The 23,313-nt window shown below is 35.2% G+C and overlaps 1 protein-coding gene across 1 annotated transcript in view; it reads left to right on the top strand.

Moving 5' to 3' along the window:
* The first annotated feature begins 17,670 nt into the window (after nt 1-17,670).
* Nucleotides 17,671-23,313, top strand: part of CLSPN (claspin) — a 39,782-nt gene continuing 34,139 nt past the window's right edge. Inside the window, exon 1 of the mRNA XM_051987669.1 lies at nt 17,671-17,864. Within this exon, the coding sequence (XP_051843629.1) occupies nt 17,841-17,864 (24 nt within the window). The 5' untranslated portion in view covers nt 17,671-17,840. The remainder of the gene's footprint in view (nt 17,865-23,313) is intronic.

The following is a 23,313-nucleotide window of genomic DNA, read 5'->3' as shown; positions in this document are numbered from 1 at the left end:
ATCAAAGGGTACTATAAATACAAAGTCTGATGTGATTGTGCATAATGTGCTTTCTCTGTCACTGTTACATTCACCCACATCTTTTTCCACTCCAATGTCCTCAATGATGCCTTTAATACCACTTCTCATGAGGTACAAGTCATTTTTAGTCATATACTACAGCCTACACACACAACATAGATAGACTTTTACATAGCTCTTAGAATCGTTTACAATTTTGATTCTTCTGAAATAATAGCATATGATGTGAGCTATTATTATTATATGGAAGTGATGCAGGGAGCTTGGTAGAGAGAAGATTTACTCTTGAAGCAACTAAAAGGATATGACAAAGGTTTCTGAGGTGAGGCATCATCTTTCACTAATTCTAACTTCTCTCTATGACAGGATGTCCTGACAGCTGGCTAGGGTTTTGTGCTAGCAAATTTTTAGGAGTGTTTTATCCTCAGTGCTTCATTCACACTTTTGCTTTAAGAAGCCCTCCAAGATGATGCCCATCAATTGGAGAATAGCTGAATAAACTGTGGTATATGAATATTATGGAATATTATTGTTCTGTAAGAAATGACCAGCAGGATGATTTCAGGAAGACCTAGAGAGACTTACATGAACTGATGCTAAATGAAATGAGCAGAACCAGGATATCATTATACACGGCAACAACAAGACTATATGATGATCAACTCTGATGGAAGTGGCTCTCTTCAACAATGAGATGATTCAAACCAGTTCCATTTGTTCAGTAAGAAGAAAATCAGCTACACCCAAAGAGAGAACTATGGGAAATGAGTGTGGACCACAACAGAGCATTTCCACTCTTTTTGTTATTGTTTGCTTGCATTTTTGTTTTCCTTCTCAGGTTTTTTTCTTTCTTTCTAGATCCGATTTTCTTTGTACAGCAACATAACTGTATAAACATGTATACATATATTGGATTTAATATATACTTTAACATATTTAACATGTATTGGACTACCTGTCATCTAGGGGAGGGGATGGGGAGAAGGAGGGGAAAAGTTGGAACAGAAGGTTTTGCAAGGGTCAATGTTGAAAATTCACCCATGCTTATGTTTTAGAAATAAAAAGCTATAATAAAAAAAATAATTCCTCAAGTCTTATCCAGTCTCAAATTATACAGAAATATCATTAGTTAGCCAAAGGGAGGGCTCCTTCTTAATGATTCTAGAAAGAACTGAGGAAGAACAAAGCTCTTTCTTAGGAGATGCATTAAATACAGCAAACCCCTACTTGTCTAAACTGTATTCAGAGGTATGGGTTGGACAAAATGTGTTGGTAAGGAGATAATGTGAGATTTCTTTTATCCTCTTAAATCAAGATTCTCTTCTTCAAAATATTGATTGAGAGTAATTTATAAGCAAGAGTAAGGATTACTCAAATCAACAAATATTTATGAAGTTGTTTCTTTAGCACTGCCATGTAACAAGGCACCATAGCACTAAGAACAAAGACAAAACAGTCTTTCTAACCTCAAGGTGCTTACAATCTATTTAGGTATACTGCATAATAATAGTAGTGATGAATAACAACTAAATCAACATTCATATAGCAATTACTATATGCCAGACATTGTGCTAACTTTACAATTAATATCTCATTTCACCTTAATCAAGGGAGATAAGAGCTATTATTGTCTCATTTTCAGATGAGGAAACTGAGGTAAACAGAAGTTAAGTGACTTGCCAAGAATGCTACAGCTAGTAAGTGTTAGAGATCATGTCTTCCCAACTTCAGGCCCTATATGCTATTCACTGCGTTAACATAAAGAGTCTTACAATAGATTAATCAAAGGGCTCTAGGAATATCAGACAAAGCAAAGAGCAATAATAATTAGGGAATTCAGGAAAGGCTTCACAGAGGAGGTGGCACACAAGTTGAGTCTTAAAGGAAAGGGAGGTTTCTGAAAAGCAAAGGTGAAGAAGAAATCATTCCTAACATGGGAATTGGGTGATAATGCAAAGACAGTAACAGGAAAATGGTTTTGTTGTGTTTAGAGAACAGCAAGTAACCCAGTTTGGCTAGAAAAGAATTGAAAAGGAATAATGTGAATTAAAGTTAGGAAGATAGACTGGAATCTGGAGGGTTAAAAATCCCAGTCCAAAGATTCAATAAGAAATTAAGTTTTTTTGGCAGGAAAGTTACACAGCTAGATAAGTACCATAAAGAAATTATTTCATAATTTCATAAAGAAAAGTAGATTATAAAGGAGACAGATGCAGTAAGCCAATTAGGAGGTTACTACAATAATCCAGGTAAGGCATAATAAGGAACTCAACTCGGATAATAGTCATGTGAATGGAGAATAGAGGACAAATGCAAAAGATGCCATGTAGGTAGATATGACAGGACTGTATATGGGGAATAAGAGAAGGGGAAAGAGTCAAATATAAGCCTAAAGATACAAACCTAAGTGATCTAGATAACTATGGTTCCCTTAAGAGATAGGAAAGTTTGGAGAAGGGGAAGATTTGAGGGAAAAATAATGAACTCCACTTTAGACAAGTTGAATGTGTAGTGCCTATGGAATATCCAGATGGAGAGTCTAACAAACAGTTGGAAATGTATGCCTGGAGGTCAAGAAAAAGATTAGAACTAAACATTTTTTAAAATCATAATTACCTGTCAAAATAATAATTGAGCTCAAAAAAAGCAGAACAGGATAAATATAGCACAGAGTAGGTAACCCAGGACAGAACTTGTTGGACAGTCACTGTTAGGGATGGTCAATAGATTATGATCTACATAAAAAAGGGAAAGGGACCCACATGTACAAAAATGTTTATAGCAGCTCTTTTTATAGAGCAAGGAACTATCATAACTATCAAGGAATCTATCATAACTCTAAGCAGAGTGTTTGCCCTCCTTTGAATCCTCTCTGGTTTATCAATGTCCTTCCTAAAATATCACCTAAAATTGAATATACATGTTTGGTGTAGTCTGACCAGAATAGCACAGAACAGGATGACTAACTCCTTAATTCTGGATACTAAATCTCTTTTTAATAAATTTTAGGATTAGCAGGATGATTTCAGAGAGGCCTGAAGAGACTTACATGAACTGATGCTAAGTGAAATGAGCAGAACTAGAAGACCATTATACACTTCACCAACAATACTATATGAGGATCAAATGTGATGGAAGTGGCTCTCTTCAACAATGAGATAATCCAAATCAGTTCCCAATTGTTAAGTAATGAAGAGAACCAGCTACACCCAGTGAAAGAACTATGGGAAATGAGTATGAACCACAACATAGCATTTCCACTCACTTGCATATTTATTTTTCTTCTCAAGTTATTTTTACATTCTTTCTAAATTTGATTTTTCCTGTGCAGCAAGATAACTGTATAAATATGTATACATATATTGTATTTGATACATACTTTAACACATCTAATATATATTGGACTGCCTGCCATCTAGGGGAGGGAGTGGGGGTAAGGAGGGGAAAAGTTGGAACAGAACGTTTTGAAAAGTTCAAAGATGAAAAATTACCCGTACATGTTTTGTAAATAAAAAGCTTTAATAATAAAAGAAAACAAAAAAATAAATCTTAGAATCATAGTTGCTTTTTTAACTTGCCATTTTATCCTTTTAACTCAAATTTGAGCTCACAGTCTATTAAGACCCCCCCAGATCATTTTCAAGCAAACTGATATCAGCCATAACCCCTCTATCCTTTATATCTGAAAAATTTTAAAGTCTAAATTTCTCTCTACTGAATTTATTATTCAATTTTGTTTAAATCCTCAAGTACTCATCAATTACCTATGGTAAGATATTGTGATGGGCATTCATGGGTTAAATTTCTACAGGAAATTGGAGATGTATGGATTAAAGGTACACACTGAGATGTTAGTCTTATCAAAATGAGCCATTTCATTTCCTGAAACTGGTGCTAGTGAAAAGACTACTGATGACACAGAAAGATGTGTAAAGGAGATAAGTGAGCTCATAATTAATTATCTCAATCTTTTCAGTGAATTATGAGTTTAGGAAATTCACGACCTGAGGTTGGAAAAGTATTAGGCAGTCATTGTAGGGAGTGTAGGAGAGTCAAATAGCAGCATCAAAAATCTAGTTGAGATTAGTTAACATGGATTTGTAGTGAATCTGGCAGGCACCGTTACCTGACTCCCTTTAGTAGCATTCAACAACCCAAAAAGAAAAGCAGAGAAGTTTAAAGAAATCTTAATGAGAGGGCCAACTTAGTAAATCAGTCTTTGGACATTTAAAGATGAAGCAGGACAGAGAACAAACCACAAGAAAGATCTATAAATAGTTTCATAACAAATTCTCCATCAATGATAAAGGAGTTATGAAAGTAGATATAATGATAGTGGACATTATGAAATATATTAAAAGTCCAGACTTTTCACAGCTAGAAAACAGGGAACAGTATTAATATCAAAATTACATTATGCCCATTATCATACTAACTTAAGATTCAACATAGCAAAAGGACAATTAGATACATCTACTATTTACTAGGGAAAATGCTTTCAATGTATAGTTTTATTTTTTAATAAAGTTTTTTATCTTCAAAACATATGCATAGTTTTCCGGGGACACTGATGCATTGTTGGTGGAGTTGTGAACGAATCCAGCCATTCTGGAGAGCAATCTGGAATTATGCCCAAAAAGTTATCAAACTGTGCATACCCTTTGATCCAGCAGTGTTTCTATTGGGCTTATACCCCAAAGAGATACTAAAAAAGGGAAAGGGACCTGTATGTGCCAAAATGTTTGTAGCAGCCCTGTTTGTAGTGGCTAGAAACTGGAAAATGAATGGATGCCCATCAATTGGAGAATGGCTGGGTAAATTGTGGTATATGAATGTTATGGAATATTATTGCTCTGTAAGAATGACCAGCAGGATGAATACAGAGAGGCTTGGAGAGACCTACATGGACTGATGCTAAGTGAGATGAGCAGAACCAGGAGATCATTATACACTTCGACAACGATATTGTATGAGGATGTATTTTGATGGAAGTGGATTTCTCTGACAAAGAGACTTAACTGAGTTTCATTGGATAAATGATGGACAGAAACAGCTACACCCAAAGAAGGAATACTGGGAAATGAATGTGAACTATTAGCATTTTTGATTTTCTTCCCAAGTTATTTTTACCTTCTGAATCCAATTCTCCCTGTGCAGCAGGAGAACTGTTCGGTTCTGCAAATATGTATTGTATCTAGGATATACTGCAACATATTTAACATATATAGGACTGCTTGCCATCTTGGGGGGGGAGGAGGAAGGGAGGGGAAAAAACGAAACATAAGTGATTGCAAGGGATAATGTTGTGTAAAAATTATCCTGGCATGGATTCTGTCAATACAGTTATTATTAAATAAAATTAAATTAAAAAAAACATATGCATAGTTTTCAACATTCACCCTTGCAAAACCTTGTGTTCCAATTTTTTTCTCCTTCCTTTCCTTCCTTCCCCTGTCCCTTAGACTGCAATTCTTTTATACATGTTATGTATATGTTAAACAATTCTTCTATACATATTTCTACAACCATCATGCTGCACAAGAAAAATTACCTCAAAAAGGAAAAAATGAGAAAGAAATCAAAATACAAGCAAACAAAAAAGTGAAAATATTATGTTGTGATCCACATTCAGTCCCACAGTTCTCTCTCTAGGTGCAGATGGCTTTCTCCATCATAAGACCAATGGAAATGGCCTAAATCACCTCATTGTTGAAAAGAGCCATGACCATCAGATCAATGTATATCTTTTGAATTGCTATTTAGTAAATCTGTCTTCTAAAAACATGTTCTTTCTGCATCCTTGTAACCTGTGTTTAAAGAACCATGCTATACCTTTTGATCCAGCAAGGCCACTACTGGGTCTATATCTCAAAGAGATCAAAAAAGAGGGAAAAGAATCTATATATGCAAAAATATTTGAAATATCTCTATTTGGGCTGGCAAAAAAATTGAAAATGACTGAATGCCCATCAACTGGGGAAAGGCTGAATAAATTGTAATATATTAAAGTAATAAACTATTATTGTTCTATAAGAAATTATGAACAGGCTGATTTCAGAAAAGTCTAGAAAGACATGAACTGATGCTAAGTGAAGCAAGGAAAATATTGTATACAGTAACAACAAGATTGTGTGATTATCAATATGATATACTTAACTCTTCTCAGCAATTCAGTGATTCAAAGCAATTCCAATAAACTTTGGATAGAAAATGTCATCTGTATCCAGAAAGAGAACCATGGAGACAGACTGAGGATCGAAGCAAACTATTTTCTTTTTTTTCTTTTTTTTAAATAGCTTTTTATTTACAAGTTATATGCATGGGTAATTTTACAGCATTGACAATTACCAAACTTTTTGTTCCAATTTTTCCTCTCCTTCCCCCCACCCCCTCCCCTGGATGGCAGGATGACCAGTAGATGTTAAATATATTAAAGTATAAATTAAATACAAAATAAGTATATATGACCAAACCATTATTTTGCTGTACAAAAAGAATTGGACTCTGAAATATTGTACAATTAGTCTGTGAAGGAAATTCAAAATGCGGGCAGGCAAAAATATAAGGATTGGGAATTCAATGTAATGGTTCTTAGTCATCTCCCAGAGTTCTTTTGCTGGGTGTAACTGGTTCAGTTCATTACTGCTCCATTGGAACAGATTTGGTTCATCTCATTGCTGAAAATGGCCAGGTCCATCAGAATTGATCATCATATAATATTGTTGTTGAAGTATATAATGATCTCCTGTCCCTGCTCGTTTCACTCAGCATCAGTTCGTGTAAGTCTCTCCAGGCCTTTCTGAAATCATCCTGTTGGTCATTTCTTACTGAAAAATAATATTCTATAATATTCATATACCACAATTTATTCAGCCATTCTCCAACTGATGGGCATCTACTCAGTTTCCAGTTTCTGGCCACTACAAAGAGGGCTGCCACAAACATTTGTGTACATACAGGTCCCTCTCCCTTCTTTAAGATCTCTTTGGCATATAAGCCCAGTAGTAACACTACTGGATCAAAAGGTATGCACAATTTGATAACTTTTTGAGCACAGTTCCAAATTGCTCTCCAGAATGGTTAGATGTATTCACAATTCCACCAACAATGTATTAGTGTCCCTGTTTTCCCACATCCCCTCCAACATTCCGCATTATCTTTCCCTGTCATTCTAGCCAGTCTGACAGGTATGTAGTGGTATCTCAGAGTTGTCTTAATTGAAGCAAACTATTTTCACCTTTTTTTTTTAAAGTTTGCTTTTTCTTGCTGGTGGTATTTCCCTTTTGTTCTGATATATTTTCCCACTTGTATGACAACATTGAATATATATGTATAACCTAAAAAAAAATTTAAATAAAATAAAATAATCTTGCTATAGTGAGTATAGTGGTATATATCTCTGATGCCTGCAATCTAGGTGAGGCGAGGTGAGATTAGTGGATCCTATTTTATTATTCTAAATGTATGAAAAGCATTTGAGAAACAAGGTGTTACAAAGAAACAGAAATCATGATCCATTTCTTTAAGGAGTTCCCAACCTAGTAAGGAATATAGAGCAAAACAAAAACAAAAACAGACAGCTAAATAAACTACATATTTTAGTGCTGAAGGGAAAAGAATACATTAACCTCTGTTTTATAACTTTGTATGTTCTTTCAGAGGACAAGCAGTTGTCTTGCTAGGAAACCTGGAATGTAATAGCATCATATGACCTGAAAGTTTCTTTCAAAAGCAAAGAATTATTGAACACTCCATAAAACCTTACACTTTATTCACCCAACATTTAAAAACAGTTTAGATTCTTAATTGTGCTTTTGGACAAATGTTGTATTAATTTTTTGTTTACCACATTAGTAATATTTAAATGAATGGAAATAATCTATACCAATAAATTGCCTCAAAGTAACAAAATTAAAGCTGGAAAAAACAATTGGGTCAAGTGAGCAACAAGACTGAAGACTTCAGTGAACTCTCAAACCTCAGTTTTTTCCATAGTCTACAACTTCCAGAATGTAAATCTAAAGAAAAAAAAAAAAAAACAATCCCCAGGAATAGATGCTCACTGACCCTAAGCCTATCAACACCTCTTTCTTACCTCCTATGCTACCAGTAGCAAGATTGTGCTAGCAGACCCAAGGACATAACACAGGCTTGTAACAAAAGGCATTATTGCATTTCATTCTTTTCCACCCCCTTTCCAGTGCCACAGCATCCCCAATTACACATTGTAGAAGTTTGCTCAGGCCTTGACAGCCAATTGACCTTCAAAAGCAAAAGTCTGCTCTAGCTGGACTGGCTAGAGAACAAAGGAACCGAGAGAATGAGACACTTTGTTAGGACAGAATATCATGAAGTAAGGGGCAATGCAGCACTAAAACAATTCTGAGGAAAAGAGTAAACATTCAGCTGGGGTCAGTTGTGTCCATCTAAAACTTCCCTGGGACAAAGACCTAAACTGGTGAACTATGAAGTGTCCAATGTGGGAGAAGGGTGGGATACTTTGAGATACAGCTCCCAAGAAAATCACAATCAGAGGGGGAGGGAGTCAGAAAGTGAATGATAAGGAAAATGGGGAGGAGGGAGAGAAAATAAAAGGATCAAAGATTTCAGGAAGAAGAAAACTCATAGATCTTGAACATAAACATATAAATCAACAGGGAAAATGGTGACAGCTGAAGGAAATATGGCCTCCAGGTCAGGTAAATGAGTTTAGGCATCTATGAATAAAAATTGCCAATTAAAGAAAAATGATCCCACACTTAATAAGACAGAGTACCCTGGGGAATTTGAGGACACAAAATGACAAAACACTAATCCTAAGTGGTTTGAAAGAAAAATAAAAATTACTCAGAGCAGAATGTATGTCCCACACAACAAAAATAAAGAACAAAACAGAAAACCATGAGCCTGAAAATTGTCAAAGAAAGAAAACAAAGAACAATAGAGTAGGAATGCAAATATATAAAAGTGAAGAATAGCATAGAAGAAAAACAAAAATAATGACAGTAAAAACTACAAAAAACAGACCAAGTTCATTATGCAAATAAAACATGCCAAACTCAAAGACAGATCACATAGACACAACCTAAAGATTATAGGTCTTCCAGAAGAACATGACAGGACAAAAAAACCTTAATACCATAATGAAGAAAATAATAGAACTATTCAGAACTTCTAAACACAGAAAATGAACTTCCTGTCAAAAGAATTACAGGAGAAAAAAAATACAAATAAAATTCAAGGCTGCAGACTCCAAGACACATAGTGGTTAAATTTAATAGTTCAATTCAGAAACAACAGAATCTGCAAATCATCAGGAGAATCATCGTTCAAGTACAAAGAAAAGAACATTCAAATAATGCAAGACTCTTCTGTACCCACCAGAAAAAGGAGGAGGGAATGGATGTATTCTGAAGAGAATGTAGCTCAGAGTTACCTACCTTGCAAAATCCGAGCTTAATCACAGAGGACAAAAGACTTAGACATTCAATAATAAAGAAAAGCTAGAAAAACTTTTAGGAAAAAAAATTAGAACTGAAGAGATTGGTCTCTCAAACATCCCAAACAACAGATATGTAGGAGGAGTGAATAAATGTTTTATTAAATGTACACAAGGATACAGGATGTGAAAGCAGAAATTCAGTAGAAGTAACAATGAAGAAGCAGACGGAGTATTATAGATAGAACTGTGTATAGATATACAGGTGAATGCTTCTTTTGTAAAACTACATTATAACATGGAAAGGTACATGGAAAGGTGGGAAGGAATAGAGAGATAAAGAGGAATAAGTGATGCACAAAGGTCAAATCCAGGGCTAGCAATGAGAGGAAGGTGATCTCTGTAGAATTTGAAAGAGAAAAGGAATGGATGAGGTAGAGGTGGGAAAGACTTAATTAAAGAAAGAGACAGAAATAGGAAGAGGGTCTTACTTTGGAGATAAGAAGGAATTTGGGTTCCACTGATGAATGCTCCTATCAATGAAGAAAGATGGTTGGGAAAGGGCAATGAGGACCTTACAATGGGGATTTGGGGCTTAAAAAGTCTACTTATCCTGGGAAGGAAGAAGTTGGGGGCAAGTGCTACTTGGAAGAGTGAAACACACATGAGGAGATTTCAAGACAAATGTAGAAAAAAAAATGACAACAAAAGAGAATATAGGTCAATGATGATTTGTATAATTAGGGAAGGTGGGTCTGGGGTCCTGTTATACAACAATGTTCTCTCTGATGAGCCTAATGATGTAGTGTTCTGTGAGTAAGATACAATGGAAAAGGGAAATTCTTGGAGCAAGAATTACAAGGCAGTAGCAGAAAGCACCCAGAGGGGAACTTCTGGAACAGATACTTTGGAAATTTTGAGGGAAGCATACAGAGAAAAAAAGAGAGCAAATAATTACAGAGGTTATGAATCAGAGAATGAAAGTGCAGAACAAATAGAAAGAAGAGTAATGAAGAGAAATCCTTTTTGAAAAAGATTGTAGAAAATGAAATTTAAAAACGAAGGAACAGAATTCACTGATGGGGAGAAGAGAAAGAAGAATCTATTTGACAAAAAGAGAAATAAATAAATAGATAAATAGATAGATAGATAAAAGCAAGAAAGAAAAAGGAATAAGTAAAATCCTAAAAAGAAAGAGGTATTAAATGAGAAGAGGGGATTAGAGGTGAGGGAAAGAGAGCCAGTGGGAAGAGGACTACCTTAAAAAAAAAAAAAAAAGATTAACAATATAAAAATTTTGGAAGTCTACCAGCTAAGATAACCCCAAGTACTATAAAAAAACAATTACAAAACACTCTTCACACAAATAAAATAAGATCTAAACAACTGGAAAACTATCAATTGCTCATAGGTAGACCAAGCTAATATAGTAAAAATGACAAGTCTTTTTTATTCAGTGCCATACCAATCAAACTACCACAAGACCTGGGAGAAAAAAGAAAAACAAAAACAAAATTCATCTGGAAGAATAAAATGTTAAGAATATCAAGGAATTAATGGGGGGGGGGGGAAATGCTAAAGAAAATGGCCCAGTTATACCAGATCTAAAATTGTATTATTAAGTAGCTATTTGGTACGGGCTAAGAAAGTGGTAGATTATGGAACAGTTTAGATATGGAATAGTACGTGACTACAGTAATTTACAGCTTGATAAACTCAAAGACTCTAACTTCTGGATAAGAAAGAACTATTTGACAAAAATTGCTAGGAAAACTAAAAAACAATATAGAAGATACTAAGCATAAACTAACATCTCATGCGCTATATCAAGATACAATTGAAATGGATACATGATTTAGACATAAAGGATTGTACCTAAACAAATTAGGTGAGCAAGAAATAGTTTACCTGTCAGATCTGTGGAGAAAGGAAGACTTTATGGCCAAATAAGAGAAAGAGAAAATTATGAAATGCAAAATAGATCATTTTGATTACATTAAATTTAAAAGTCTTTGCACAAACAAACCTAATGCAACCAAGATTACAATGAAAGCAGAAAGCCGAGAAATTATTTTTTAAATTTAGTGTTTCTGAAAAAAGCCTCATTTCTCAAATATATAGCAAACTGAATTAAATGCATAAGAATACAAGTTATTCCCCAAGGGAGAAATAATCAAAGGATAAGAACAGACAGTTTTCAGATGAAGAAATTAAAGCTATCTATAGTCATATAAAAAAAGCTCTAAAACATTACTGATTAGAGAAATGCAAAATAAAACAACTCCAAGGTATCACCTCACACATACCAGATTGGCTAAGATGACAGGAAAAGATAATAATGAATATTGGAAGGGATGTGGGAAAACTGGATCACTAATGCATTGTGGGTGCATTCGGGAGAGCAATTTTGAACTATTCCCAAAAGATTATAAAACTGTGTACTACCTCTGACCCAACAATCTAGGTTTGTATCCTGAGATCACAAAAAGAGGAAAAGAGCCCACATGTACAAAAATATTTATAGTAGTTCTTTTTGAGTAGCAAAAAAAAAAAAAAAAAAAAAAGGACATTGTAAGGATGTCCATCAATTGGGAAAAGAATGAAAAAGGTGGTGGTATATGAATATAATGGTATACTATTGTTCTACAGAAATGATAAGCAAGCAAATATCAGAAAAACCTGGAAAGACTTATATGAACTGATGCTGATAGAAATGAATAGAACCAGAAAAACTCTGAACACAATAACAGCAATACTGTTCAATGATCAACTATAATAGACTTAGCTAGTAGATAGGCATTCAATCAATTTCCAATTCTTTGACACTACAAAAAGAGCTGCTGCAAACAGTTTTGCACATGTGGGTCCTTTTTTCTTCTTTATGATCTCTTTGGGATATAGGCCTAGTTGGATCAAAGGTTGTGCAGAGTCTTATAACCCTCTAGGCATAGTTCCAAATTGCTCAGTATATACAACTCCACCAACAATGCATTAGTGTCTCTGTTTTCTCACATCCCCTCCAACATTTATCTTTATCTTTTCCTGTCACCTTAGCCAATCTGTTAGGCATGAGGTAGTATTTCAAAGTTGTTTTAATTTGATTTAAAGTATTTGTTCATATGACTACAAATAGCATTAATTTTATTTTTTTCTTCTGAAAATTGTGTGTTCACATTCTTTAACCATTTATCAATTGGGGAATGACTTGTATTTTATAAATATGCCTCAATTTTCTAAGTATTTTAGAAATGAGGCCTTTATCAGAAGTGTTGGCTGTAAAAAATTGTTTCCCAGTTTTCCGCTTCCCTTCTAATCTTGACTGCATTGATTTTATTTGTGCAAAAATGTTTTAATTTAATATAATCAAAATTATCTAGTCTGCATTGTATAATGTTTTCCATTTTTTTATTTGGCCATACATTCCTCTCTTCTCCAAAGATCTGATTGGTAAACTATCCCTTGCTCTTCTAATGTGCCTATAGTATAATACTTTTTGTCTAAATCATTAACTCATTTCAATCTTATCTTGATATAGAGTGTGAGATGTTGGTCAATGCCTCATTTCTGTCATATTACTTTCCAGTTTTTCCAGCAATTTTTGTCAAATAGGGATTTCTTATCCCAGAAACTGAAGTCTCTGGATATATCAAACAGTAGGTTGCTATAGTCACTGACTATTAGATCTTGTGTACCTAATTATTCCACTGATCCAGCACTCTAATTCTTAGTATCAAATGGTTTTGATGACTGCCATTTTATAATATAGTTTTAAATATGGTATGGCTATGCTATCTTCCTTTGCATTTATTGACTAGATATCTCTCTTAAAGAACCAGGCCTTAAACCAAAACCAATCTGATTCTAATTGGCCACTAATAGTTCCTAGGCCAAACCTGATTTGGTCACAGTTTGGGTCCTAATTGACTAAGATTGAACGTAAATAGCGGTCCTTTCTGCTTTGGCCAGGAATGCAAAGAGTTTTCCCCTCCCAAATTCATTCATTCATCCATTCAGATTTTTTTTAGATTAAGTGAAAGAAATTCTTTACCTCTATTGCTACCTAGCCTTAATCACAGAATGGATGCAGCGTCAGGCAAACTGAAACCTGTTAAAGACCTTAGATTAAAAGAGCCAAGGTCTCCCATTTCATCCAGGGCCATTTCCACTTATCTGGATCTATAGCTTGTCAATGGACCCAGGTAGCTCTGGAGGGAAAAAGATCTTGAACAGCCCTCTCTCACTCAAATCCAATTCATTTGCATATAAGGCACTGCCTCCTGGATGTCAAGGTCTTCTTCAGGAATGAAAGGACAAACAATTTCCTTTTTCTAGTGGCCAGAAACTGGAAACTGAGTAGATGCCCATCAATTGGAGAATGGCTGAATAAATTGTGGTATATGACTATTATGGAATATTATTGTTCGGTAAGAAATGACCAACAGTATTATTTCAGAAAGGCCTGGAGAGACTTACACAAACTGATGCTGAGTGAAATGAGCAGGACCAGGAGATCATTATATACTTCGACAACAATACTATATGATGATCAATTCTGATGGACCTGGCCATTTTCAGCAATGAGATGGACCAAATCAGTTCCAATGGAGCAGTAATGAACTGAACCAGTTACACCCAGCGAAAGAACCCTGGGAGATGACTAAGAACCATTACATTGAATTCCCAATCCCTATATTTTTGCCCGCCTGCATTTTTTATTTCCTTCACAGCTAATTGTACAATATTTCAGAATCCGATTCTTTTTGTACAGCAAAATAACGGTTTGGACATGTATAATTATTTTGTATTTAATTTATACTTTAACAGATTTAACATGTATTGATCATCCTGCCACCTAGGGGAGGGGGTGGGGGGTAGGAGGGGAAAAATTAGAACAAAAGGCTTGGCAATTGTCAATGCTGTAAAATTACCCGTGCATATAACTTGTAAATAAAAAACTATTAATTTTTTTTAATTTTAAAAAACTTCCTTTTTCTCATCAAATTAAGCAAAGGTTTATTTATTTTGTTGGCTTTTTCATAAACCAACTCTGAGTTTTACTTATTAATTCAATAATTTTCTTACTTTCAATTTTATTAATCTCTCCTTTGATTTTTAGAAGTTCTAATTAATTCCAAAAGACCTATGATGGACTAATAGCCATTACTCAGTAGATAAATAGTCAGAGGATATGAAGTTTCCAAAAATAGAACTTCAAAGTAGTCACAACCACATCAAAAAAGCTTTAAACCACTAATTTTCTTTATTTTTTTTTTTTGCCCAAAGCAACCACGGCACTAATAATAAAAGAAATGCAAATCTAAACAATCTTGAGGTTTCACTTCATACTCAGCAAATTGGCAAAAATTACCCCCAAAAAATGGTAACAGTCAAAGCTGGAGAGGTGAATGGATGATAGGCATATTAATACATTTTTGGTGTAAATGTGAAATGCTTTTGAAAAAGCAATTGAGAATTATGCAAATTAAGTGACCAAAATGTCCATATCCTTTGAGGCAGAGACTCCATAACTGAATGTATGCTCCAACAAAGTCATTGACTGGAAAAAAGTCCCCATGTACTTCAAAATATTTAGAGCGCCATTTTTTGGTGATAATTAAGAATTGGAAACAAAGTAGATTCCATCAGCTGGGAAAGCCTAAACAAATTGAAGTATATATTAATATAATGGCATATTACTATGCTATAAGAAGTGATTAATGTCAAAGAAAAAAAAGCATGGTAATAGTCATACGAGCTGATATAAAGTGAATTAAGTAGAGGCAAGAAAACAACATACACAGTAACTACAACAATGTAAATGGAAAGAACAATTTTTTAAAAAGTAAATACAAAAAATTATAAAAGATTAAGAAGGTCTCAAATGAAAAAAGATGATACTCAAAGCCTATCCATTCATGGAGGTGGGACTGACAAATTGTTGTTGTTGGGGTTTTTTTTAGATAGGGAAAAAAAGGCAATATAAGTAATAAATACATTAAAAAGATCTGGAAACCTGCACAGTGTATAACACCTGGTGCCTTTTTTTCCCTATCTAAAAAAACTCCCAACAACAACAATTTGTCAAATGGGATGATTCGCTGGGAGCAGAAAAGATGAGGGGAGGGACACATGGGAAATTATGGTGATATAAGAAACAAAAAATGTCAATAAAATATATTTTTTAAAAAGCTAGGCCTTTTAATTCCTAGTTCAGTGCTATATATAATAAAAACATGTGACAGAAAGAATAAGATAGTATCTGACTGTAGTCTGAACTAAGAAAAAGATTCTAAAAAGTGGAAATGAGGAAGAAGTTCATTTCAGGCCATGCTTGTGTCAATGAAGAAAGGCAGAAGATGGATACTGAGTTCTTTCAAAAAAAAAAGAAAAAAGAAAAAGAAAAGAAAATCGAAACAATTTATCTTAATGTTGGCTTGTTTTTTGCTTTTCTTTATAACTCCAATGCTTAGCACAGGTACATAATAGTTGTTGAATTATGCTCACTGATTTGATGTTGGCTGAAATTATGAATAGAAAATGGATTTATGGAGTCACTGACCTAACTGCTAAAAATTCTAAATTTTAGGGTTATTAGTACACCACAGGGGGGCAGTGCTTCTCTGCAGATGAAGATTTAAAAAAAAAAAAACAACTTATTTCACTACTTAGCTTTGTAAGCTTTCTGAGCAGAGAATCATAAAACTTTGCAGTTTTTCATAAAAGCAGTTCCTCTTCCTGAATCACTATGGTTGTCCGTAGCTTCCACACTTCAAATTCTGGGAGTCTTGGAGGAACAGAGGTAGTTTCTTTGTTTCATATTAACCCTGAATAAAATAATAAGCTTTAGAACTGGAAAGTCATCTACTCCAACTCTCACCTTTTAATTAATCATTTTTTGGTGTAGTTTGACTTTACATTATTGCTATTTCTAGAAAAGAAAAAAAAAAAACCCTCTCCTGTTCCAAATTGAACTCTCCTGACCAAAAAAACCAAAACAAAACCAAAAAAATGTCCAATAGAGTAATTGCATTTTATAAGAATTAAAATACTATGGTCCTTATGCCTTTCCTCTTCCCCTTCCTTGCTAAGGCCAAAAGAGAGGAAGAGGCCAATGTCACAGTGGACCAAAGTGCAGAACCACGATTTTAAATCTAGAGACAGAGACTTTCACATTTTCTCGTGCTATATGTGACCTGTACCTCATAAAATGCACAGCTTTGCAGGACGTGGGCACAAAGTAAAAAAAGAACCTGGGGGGGGAGGGGGCGCTAGAGACTCATGCTCCTGAGCCCCAGTGGGGACTCGAACACTTCCCAACTGGGTGACCCTGGGTTAGTCCCATAACCCTGTCTACCTCAGTTTCCCATCTATAAAATGAGCTGGAGAAGGAAATGGCCAACCGCTCCAGTATCTCTGTCAAGAAAATCCCAGATGGGATCAGGAAGTCAGGCACGACTGAAAAAAAAATGACAACTTCCGTCCTTCAAGACCAAAAAGTTAAAAGACTAATAAGGTCCTAGGAGATGGAGCCTCAAAAGGGCTGAAGACCCCAAAGAGAAGACTCTAGACCAAAAGGGCCCCCAAAGACGGAGCCTTTCTCCTCGGGAGATGGACTTTAGACCTACAAAACCAGCCTTAGACAAGCTCACATACACTCATAACGTGGGCTTTAAACCCAGGGAGTACCCCATAAAGAGCAGCTCTTGTCCCAGGGAAACTCAAAATGTGAGCCCTAAGTCGGGAGCTCCACAAAGTTAGCCCTAAACAGTGCCCTAAAAATTTGGCCAGCCAGGGGATCCCACAAAGTTGGCCCTAAGCCGGGAGCCTCATAAAGTTGGCTCTAAACTCGGGTAGCCCTAAACCCAGGAAAGGCCGCACAGAAGCCCGGGGCAGAGAAAAAACTACCTCAGGGCCCACAGAGGTCCTACTACGGCCACCGCCTCATGGACCCTAGTCACCTAGTCGAATTTGGGCACGCGCAGTTCCAAGCCCGGAACAGTCAAAGGTCACCATGCCTGACTGCAGGCATTCATAGAACAGAGAACTTTAGTACTTGCTCTGGGACAGCGCCCCCCAGCGACTTGCCTGCGAAGGGCGGGGAGATAAGTGCGCGCCAAGCGCCTCCGAGGACCCTCGGCGGCGCCAAGCGGGAGGCGGGGTCTCCGTGACCTCATCAGGAGAGCTTCGGGGATTGGTCGGAAGTGGTAGCGATGGGGCCTCAGCCCTGACTGAGCGCGAAAGCTCGAACGGCTGTGGCGGGACCTGAGACTGCTGGCACGGAGAATAAGGGGCCGGGATCTGGCCTGGGGTCTGAGGAACGGCGCTAGCGGCACCGGCGCTTCCAGTTCTTTCAGAGGGAAGCTCTCGTGCATTGAAGGCCATGGCAGGCGAGGTGGTGGCTGAGGTGAGCCGGGGCACTGGGACACCTTTCTCAGGCGGGGGAGGGGGTAATGGTAGCAGTAGGACGAGGAACTACAAATCCCAGCATACCTCGCGACTCTGAGCGACTGTGGCTCTTGGCAGGAATTGATTGATGCCAATGGCAGATGACGGGGTTTCGATTCCACGTTGGTTCTTTAGGAATACAGGGGCTGAGGTGTTGGATTTAGACTTGCGAGAGGGGGTAAATGGGATTAAGTAGACCCTGGATTCGGAGTCATAGAACCTAAATTGGAAATGCCATTTTGATACTTGGTTGTGTGATTTTTGCAAAAAGAGATGCTTTCCAAAGTCCTTTGTAATTATCAATCCTACGATAACTTTTTCTTTTGTTTAAAATAGCAAAACCATATTGCATCACATGGTTCTGGAGGGAGTCTTAGAGATCAAATGAGATTAAATGATTAGATTAGTTTGCTTTGCCACCGCGTGCCAAAAATATGGGATATCAGACCTGGTAGAGATTAATAATAGATACTATATAGGTCATGCCTCCCCTGAACTAGAATCCCCCGTTTTACCTACCTTAAAAGTGGTCATCCAACTTCTGCTTGAGCAATCCAAGGCAATCAGTTCTGGTTTTGGACAGTTTGGATTAAGTGGGTTTTGTTCTCCTTTTACAGAGATTTAATCTGCCTCTTACCAAATAATCCTTTCTTTTAGTTCTGTCCCTTAGCTAAGCAAGACAAGCCTCCTTTTTCTATATGACAACCTTCGAGTAATTGAAGTAATGTTTGTCCTTGTGAAGTAAGTTTATGCCCAGTTTTTCCTCTGGGCAGTTAATAATAATAATGTTCACAATTTGAAAATAGATGCTGCTATTATCCATGTTTTATAGCAGAGGAAATTGAGGCAGACAAGTTAAGTGATTTGTCAGGGTCACAAAGCTCTTAAGTGTCTAAAGCGGATTTGAACTCAGGTCTTCCTGATTCCAGGCCCAGTCTTCTGTCCATTTAGCAACTGATTATCTCAAAGCAGTATTTTATTTTATTCTGTCTACTTTATTTGTAGTTCCTTGCTATCACAGAAAAAGTGTGGCTATATCAAAGATTCTGTATGATTGAGAAATTAAGCATATAGTTTAGTAGTTGCTAGTGTCATCTTGGTTAGTTCTTTTGAGTAATTATACTAGGAGATATCCTGAATATTTTCTACAGATTATTGTTAAAATTGTGTAGCTTTCATTATTTTTTCTGTCATGATGGAACCACTTTTTAAAAATAGAACTTTATTTTTATGAGTGTCATTTACATCTCAGTACCAGCACATCTGGTATTGAGTTAAGAATTCATGTATGGTAATTCCATTATTGATTATAAGAATATATTTCTGTAAAAATGATGATAGATTTGTTCTATTTTATTTATGTTTGTTTTCATTCCATTTTTGTATCCCATTTTGTTTATATCTGTTTCCATTCCAGTTTTGTAAGATGTTCTTGAAATGATCTTTTTAATTTGCATCTTACATCAGGATTTCTGCAGGTTTCTTTTCTCTAAGGCTTTCATAGTGTTTTCTGAGCTAATCTTCAGTTTCTTCTCTAAAAATTTGCAGATACCCTTGTATTACTTGGCTGTATGTCTCTGCTTGGCAAGGAGACTGAGTATTTCCTGGCTTTGTTTGTAAACTTTCTGGCTTTATTGTTTTGGTGATTGTTTTGTGTCAATTAAATTTCTCCTAAAATGGTGATAATCGTTGCTGTCTTTATTTTTGTCTACAATAAAAGTATTTTAAGGTTAGCAAAGCACTTTACATATTAACACATTTGATCCTCAAAAGAACTCTGTGAGGTAGGTGCTATTACTGCCCCCATTTTACAGATGTGAGAATTTTTTAGTTACTACTGTATAGGAAAAGCACAAAGTGATTTTCTTAGGATCACACAGCTAATAAGGATTAAGGCAGGAATTGAACATGGGTCTTCATAACTCATATCTATTTTTCATTTTTTCTTTCAGAGATAATAGCTTTTTTAAATATTGGGTTGAAATTGTATTTTTATCCTTTGTCCTTTTTAAAATTACTTTGCCCTTTGCCCTAATTATTCCAGGATCTAATTGAATTCATACAGCTGATTCAGTCAAACAAGCATTTAAGTGCCTGCTCTGGGACAGCCACTGCACTAGGTGCGGTAGAGGCAAAAACAAAATGAAAACTGATTTTGGGTGCAAGAAACATTACATTCTGTTGTACATAAACATGCAAAATATGTTAAAATGTAAATACAAAATTATACTTAGTAACTAGTTGCTTCCAGCAAGTGGAGAGTGAGCTAGTTGAAACCAGCATTCTGACAGGATTATGTATTGGTTGCCTAATAGGGTCAGCAGATAAGATTTCCAAGATCACATAGTCTAATGTCTTTTTTTCTTTTTAGAAAAATACCTCTATCAGTCTTTGATCATTATGTTAGTCACTTTGTCCCCTCTCTTGTGAAAGGAAAAAATAAGCAAAAACGTCCAATAACATAATCTCATCTGGCAGTACATACAGTATTCTGTCCTAGTTGTCCCTTACCTTTCTGCTATGAGAGGAAGATGAATTTCAATAGCAACTCTGTCAGGACCACCTTTGATTTTTCAATTACTTTTTGTTATCTTTTCATTTACATTGTTGTAAATGTATATATATTATATGTACTTTTTAGTTTTTATTTTGCTCTGTATCAATTCATAAAGCTCTTTCCATGTTTTTAATTTAACTACTTGTATTTGAACAGCAATATTCTATTACATTCATATGCTTTAGGTTTTTCAGCCTTTTCTAAATTGAAAAGGTACCCATTTTGTTTCTAGTTTCTATGACAAAGTGTGCTGCCAGGAATATTTTGGTATATGTTGATCCTTTGTTTTCATATTTGATTCCATTGGGCAATGTTCCAAGTAGTGGGATAGTTGGTTCAGTCACTTTTCTTATATAATTCCAAATAGGCAGCTAGATGGCACAGTGGATGCAATGCATGGCTTGACAGATAGGAATAATTTAGTTCAAAGCTGGCCTCTCAGATAATAAAGTGACCCAGAGAAAGGCAACTGTTGAAGCAGTGTCCTTAATTGTAAATTGGAATAATAGTACCTACCTCCCAGGATTGTTGTGAAGATTAAATGAGGTGATATTTGTAAAGCATTTAGCACAGTGTCTGGTACTTGGTAAACATTATATAAATGATAACAATGATGATGGTGATGGTGGTGGTGGTGGTGTTGATGGTATTGATTGATATTGATATCCAGAATGTTTGGACCATATCCCGGGTCTCATCAATGTGCCATTCTTCCCACAGCCTTTTCAACACTGATTATTTTTATCTTTTAGCATCTTTGCTATTTTTGCCTTATAAGAACTGAAACCTTAGGATTGTTTTAATTTGTATTTCTTCTATTGGCAAGAGACTTTTCATGTGGTCAAAATCCGCAGTTTATCATTTTAGAGATTGTTAATATTGTTTGACCTATTAAGAATTTGATAATTCGATCTTTGTGTCAGTTGCTTCTATATATTGGATTACAGACCTTTTTTTAAAATGGTATTTGTTGAAAATACTTTTCCCACCTTTAGTTTCTCTTCTGTATTCTATCTTCATTGATTTTATTTGTGTAAAAACCTTTTAATTTTAAATAGTGAAGGTTGTCCATTTTATTTTTTATGATCTCCTCTATCCCTTATTTAGTTGAGTTCTTCCCAGAGCCATAGTTATGAAAACTACCTGATTTCATTTTTTTACTTTATTTTTTTATGGTGTGACTTTTCACATTTAAATTGAGTATTGAACTATTATTTGATTCAAGATATTAGCAAACCCTAACTTTTGTCAAACTATTTCCCCAAGAATTCTTTGTTAGAAAGGAAATTCTTTTTATAGAAATTTATTTTCTTGGGTTTATCAAATATTGAGCTACTGTTTTCAGTTGCTTCTGTAACTTAATTGTCTAGTATGTTCTACTGATCTACTTTTCTGTGTTTTGTTTTTTTAAAAGTACCAAATAGTTTTAATAACTACTGCTTTATAATATAGTCTGAAATCTGGTAATTTTCTGCCCTCTTTATTCATACTTTTCCTCATTATTTCCATTTTTATGCCAGAGTTTTTTTATTCCAAATGATTTTTATTAGCATTTTGACAAGTTCTGTAAGCTATCCTTTATTAATTTGGTATGACACTAAATATATTAATTAATTTAGGTAATATTATTTTTATTCTAGTTGTATAAATCAATCATGAATATCGAGTATGTTTTTAATTATTAAATCTCCTTATTTTTGTAAAGAATGTTTTATATTTGTAAGTTGTATTGATAGGAATCTTACCTCTTATAGGTTAATTCATAGTTTATTGATTTTGTATCTTTAATGGAATTTTCCCTTGATTTTTGTTAGTACTATATAGAAATGCTAATGATTTTAAAATGTATTTTGTATTTTGCTACATGTAAACATTTGCAAGTAGTGTTTGCAAATTGTTTGGCTTAGGTATGCTGTTATATCATTTATAAATAAGGATAATTTTGACTTCTTTTTGTTGCGATTACAATTGTTACCTTTAATTTTGTTCACTTAATCTGTTGCTATAACCTAGCATTTCTAAAACTAAAAATAATTGTGGGGAGAAGCACCATTTTTGTGTTATCCCTATTTTTGCTGGGAAAGCCACTATAGGTTCTTTATTGCAAAAGAAAAAAAAAACTTTTTCATGAGTTTACATTTAATACTTGTTCTTGATGATAGGCAGGGCTCTTCCCCAAGTGTGTTTTTTGAGTTTTTAAGATAAAAAATTGGGACAGCTAGAAGAGGCAGTATGGATAGAGCACAAATCCTGGCATCAGGAGGACCTGAGTTCAAATGCCACCTCAGACACTTAACCACTTCCTAGCTATGTGACCCTAAGCTAGTCATTTAGTCCCAATTGTGTCTCTCTCTCTCTCTCTCTCTCTCTCTCTCTCTTATACATACATAAACACACACACACACACACACACACACACACACACACACACGATAGAAGATTACTATTTTTTTCAAAGGCACTTTCTTCAACTATTAAAATAATCATCATTTTTGTATGTTTATATAATTGATTATGCTAAATGTTTTTACAATGCTGTGAATTTTCCTCATTATCTTGATATAGGTCCATTTGGTCATAGTGAATTATTTTCTGCATATATTGCCACTAGCATCTTGTGAGGATTATCTGCAATCTTGCAACATTATATCCATTAGTAAGATTGCTATTTAGTTCATTTTCTCTGCTTTTTTTTTTTTTTTCTTTCCTGATTTGGGTAGCAGGACCATATTTGTCTCATAAAAGGAGTTTGGTACTTCTGTCTATTTTGAGAATATTTTCTGTAGCATAGGTACTAATTGCTTTTTAAATGTTTGATAGAGTTCATTTGTGAATCCATCTGCACTCAGGA

This window comes from Antechinus flavipes, chromosome 3 (genome assembly GCF_016432865.1).
Source record: "Antechinus flavipes isolate AdamAnt ecotype Samford, QLD, Australia chromosome 3, AdamAnt_v2, whole genome shotgun sequence".
Taxonomy (NCBI): Eukaryota; Metazoa; Chordata; class Mammalia; order Dasyuromorphia; family Dasyuridae; genus Antechinus; species Antechinus flavipes.
Note: the sequence above shows the minus strand (reverse complement) of the source record. Positions and strands in the feature narration are given on the sequence as shown.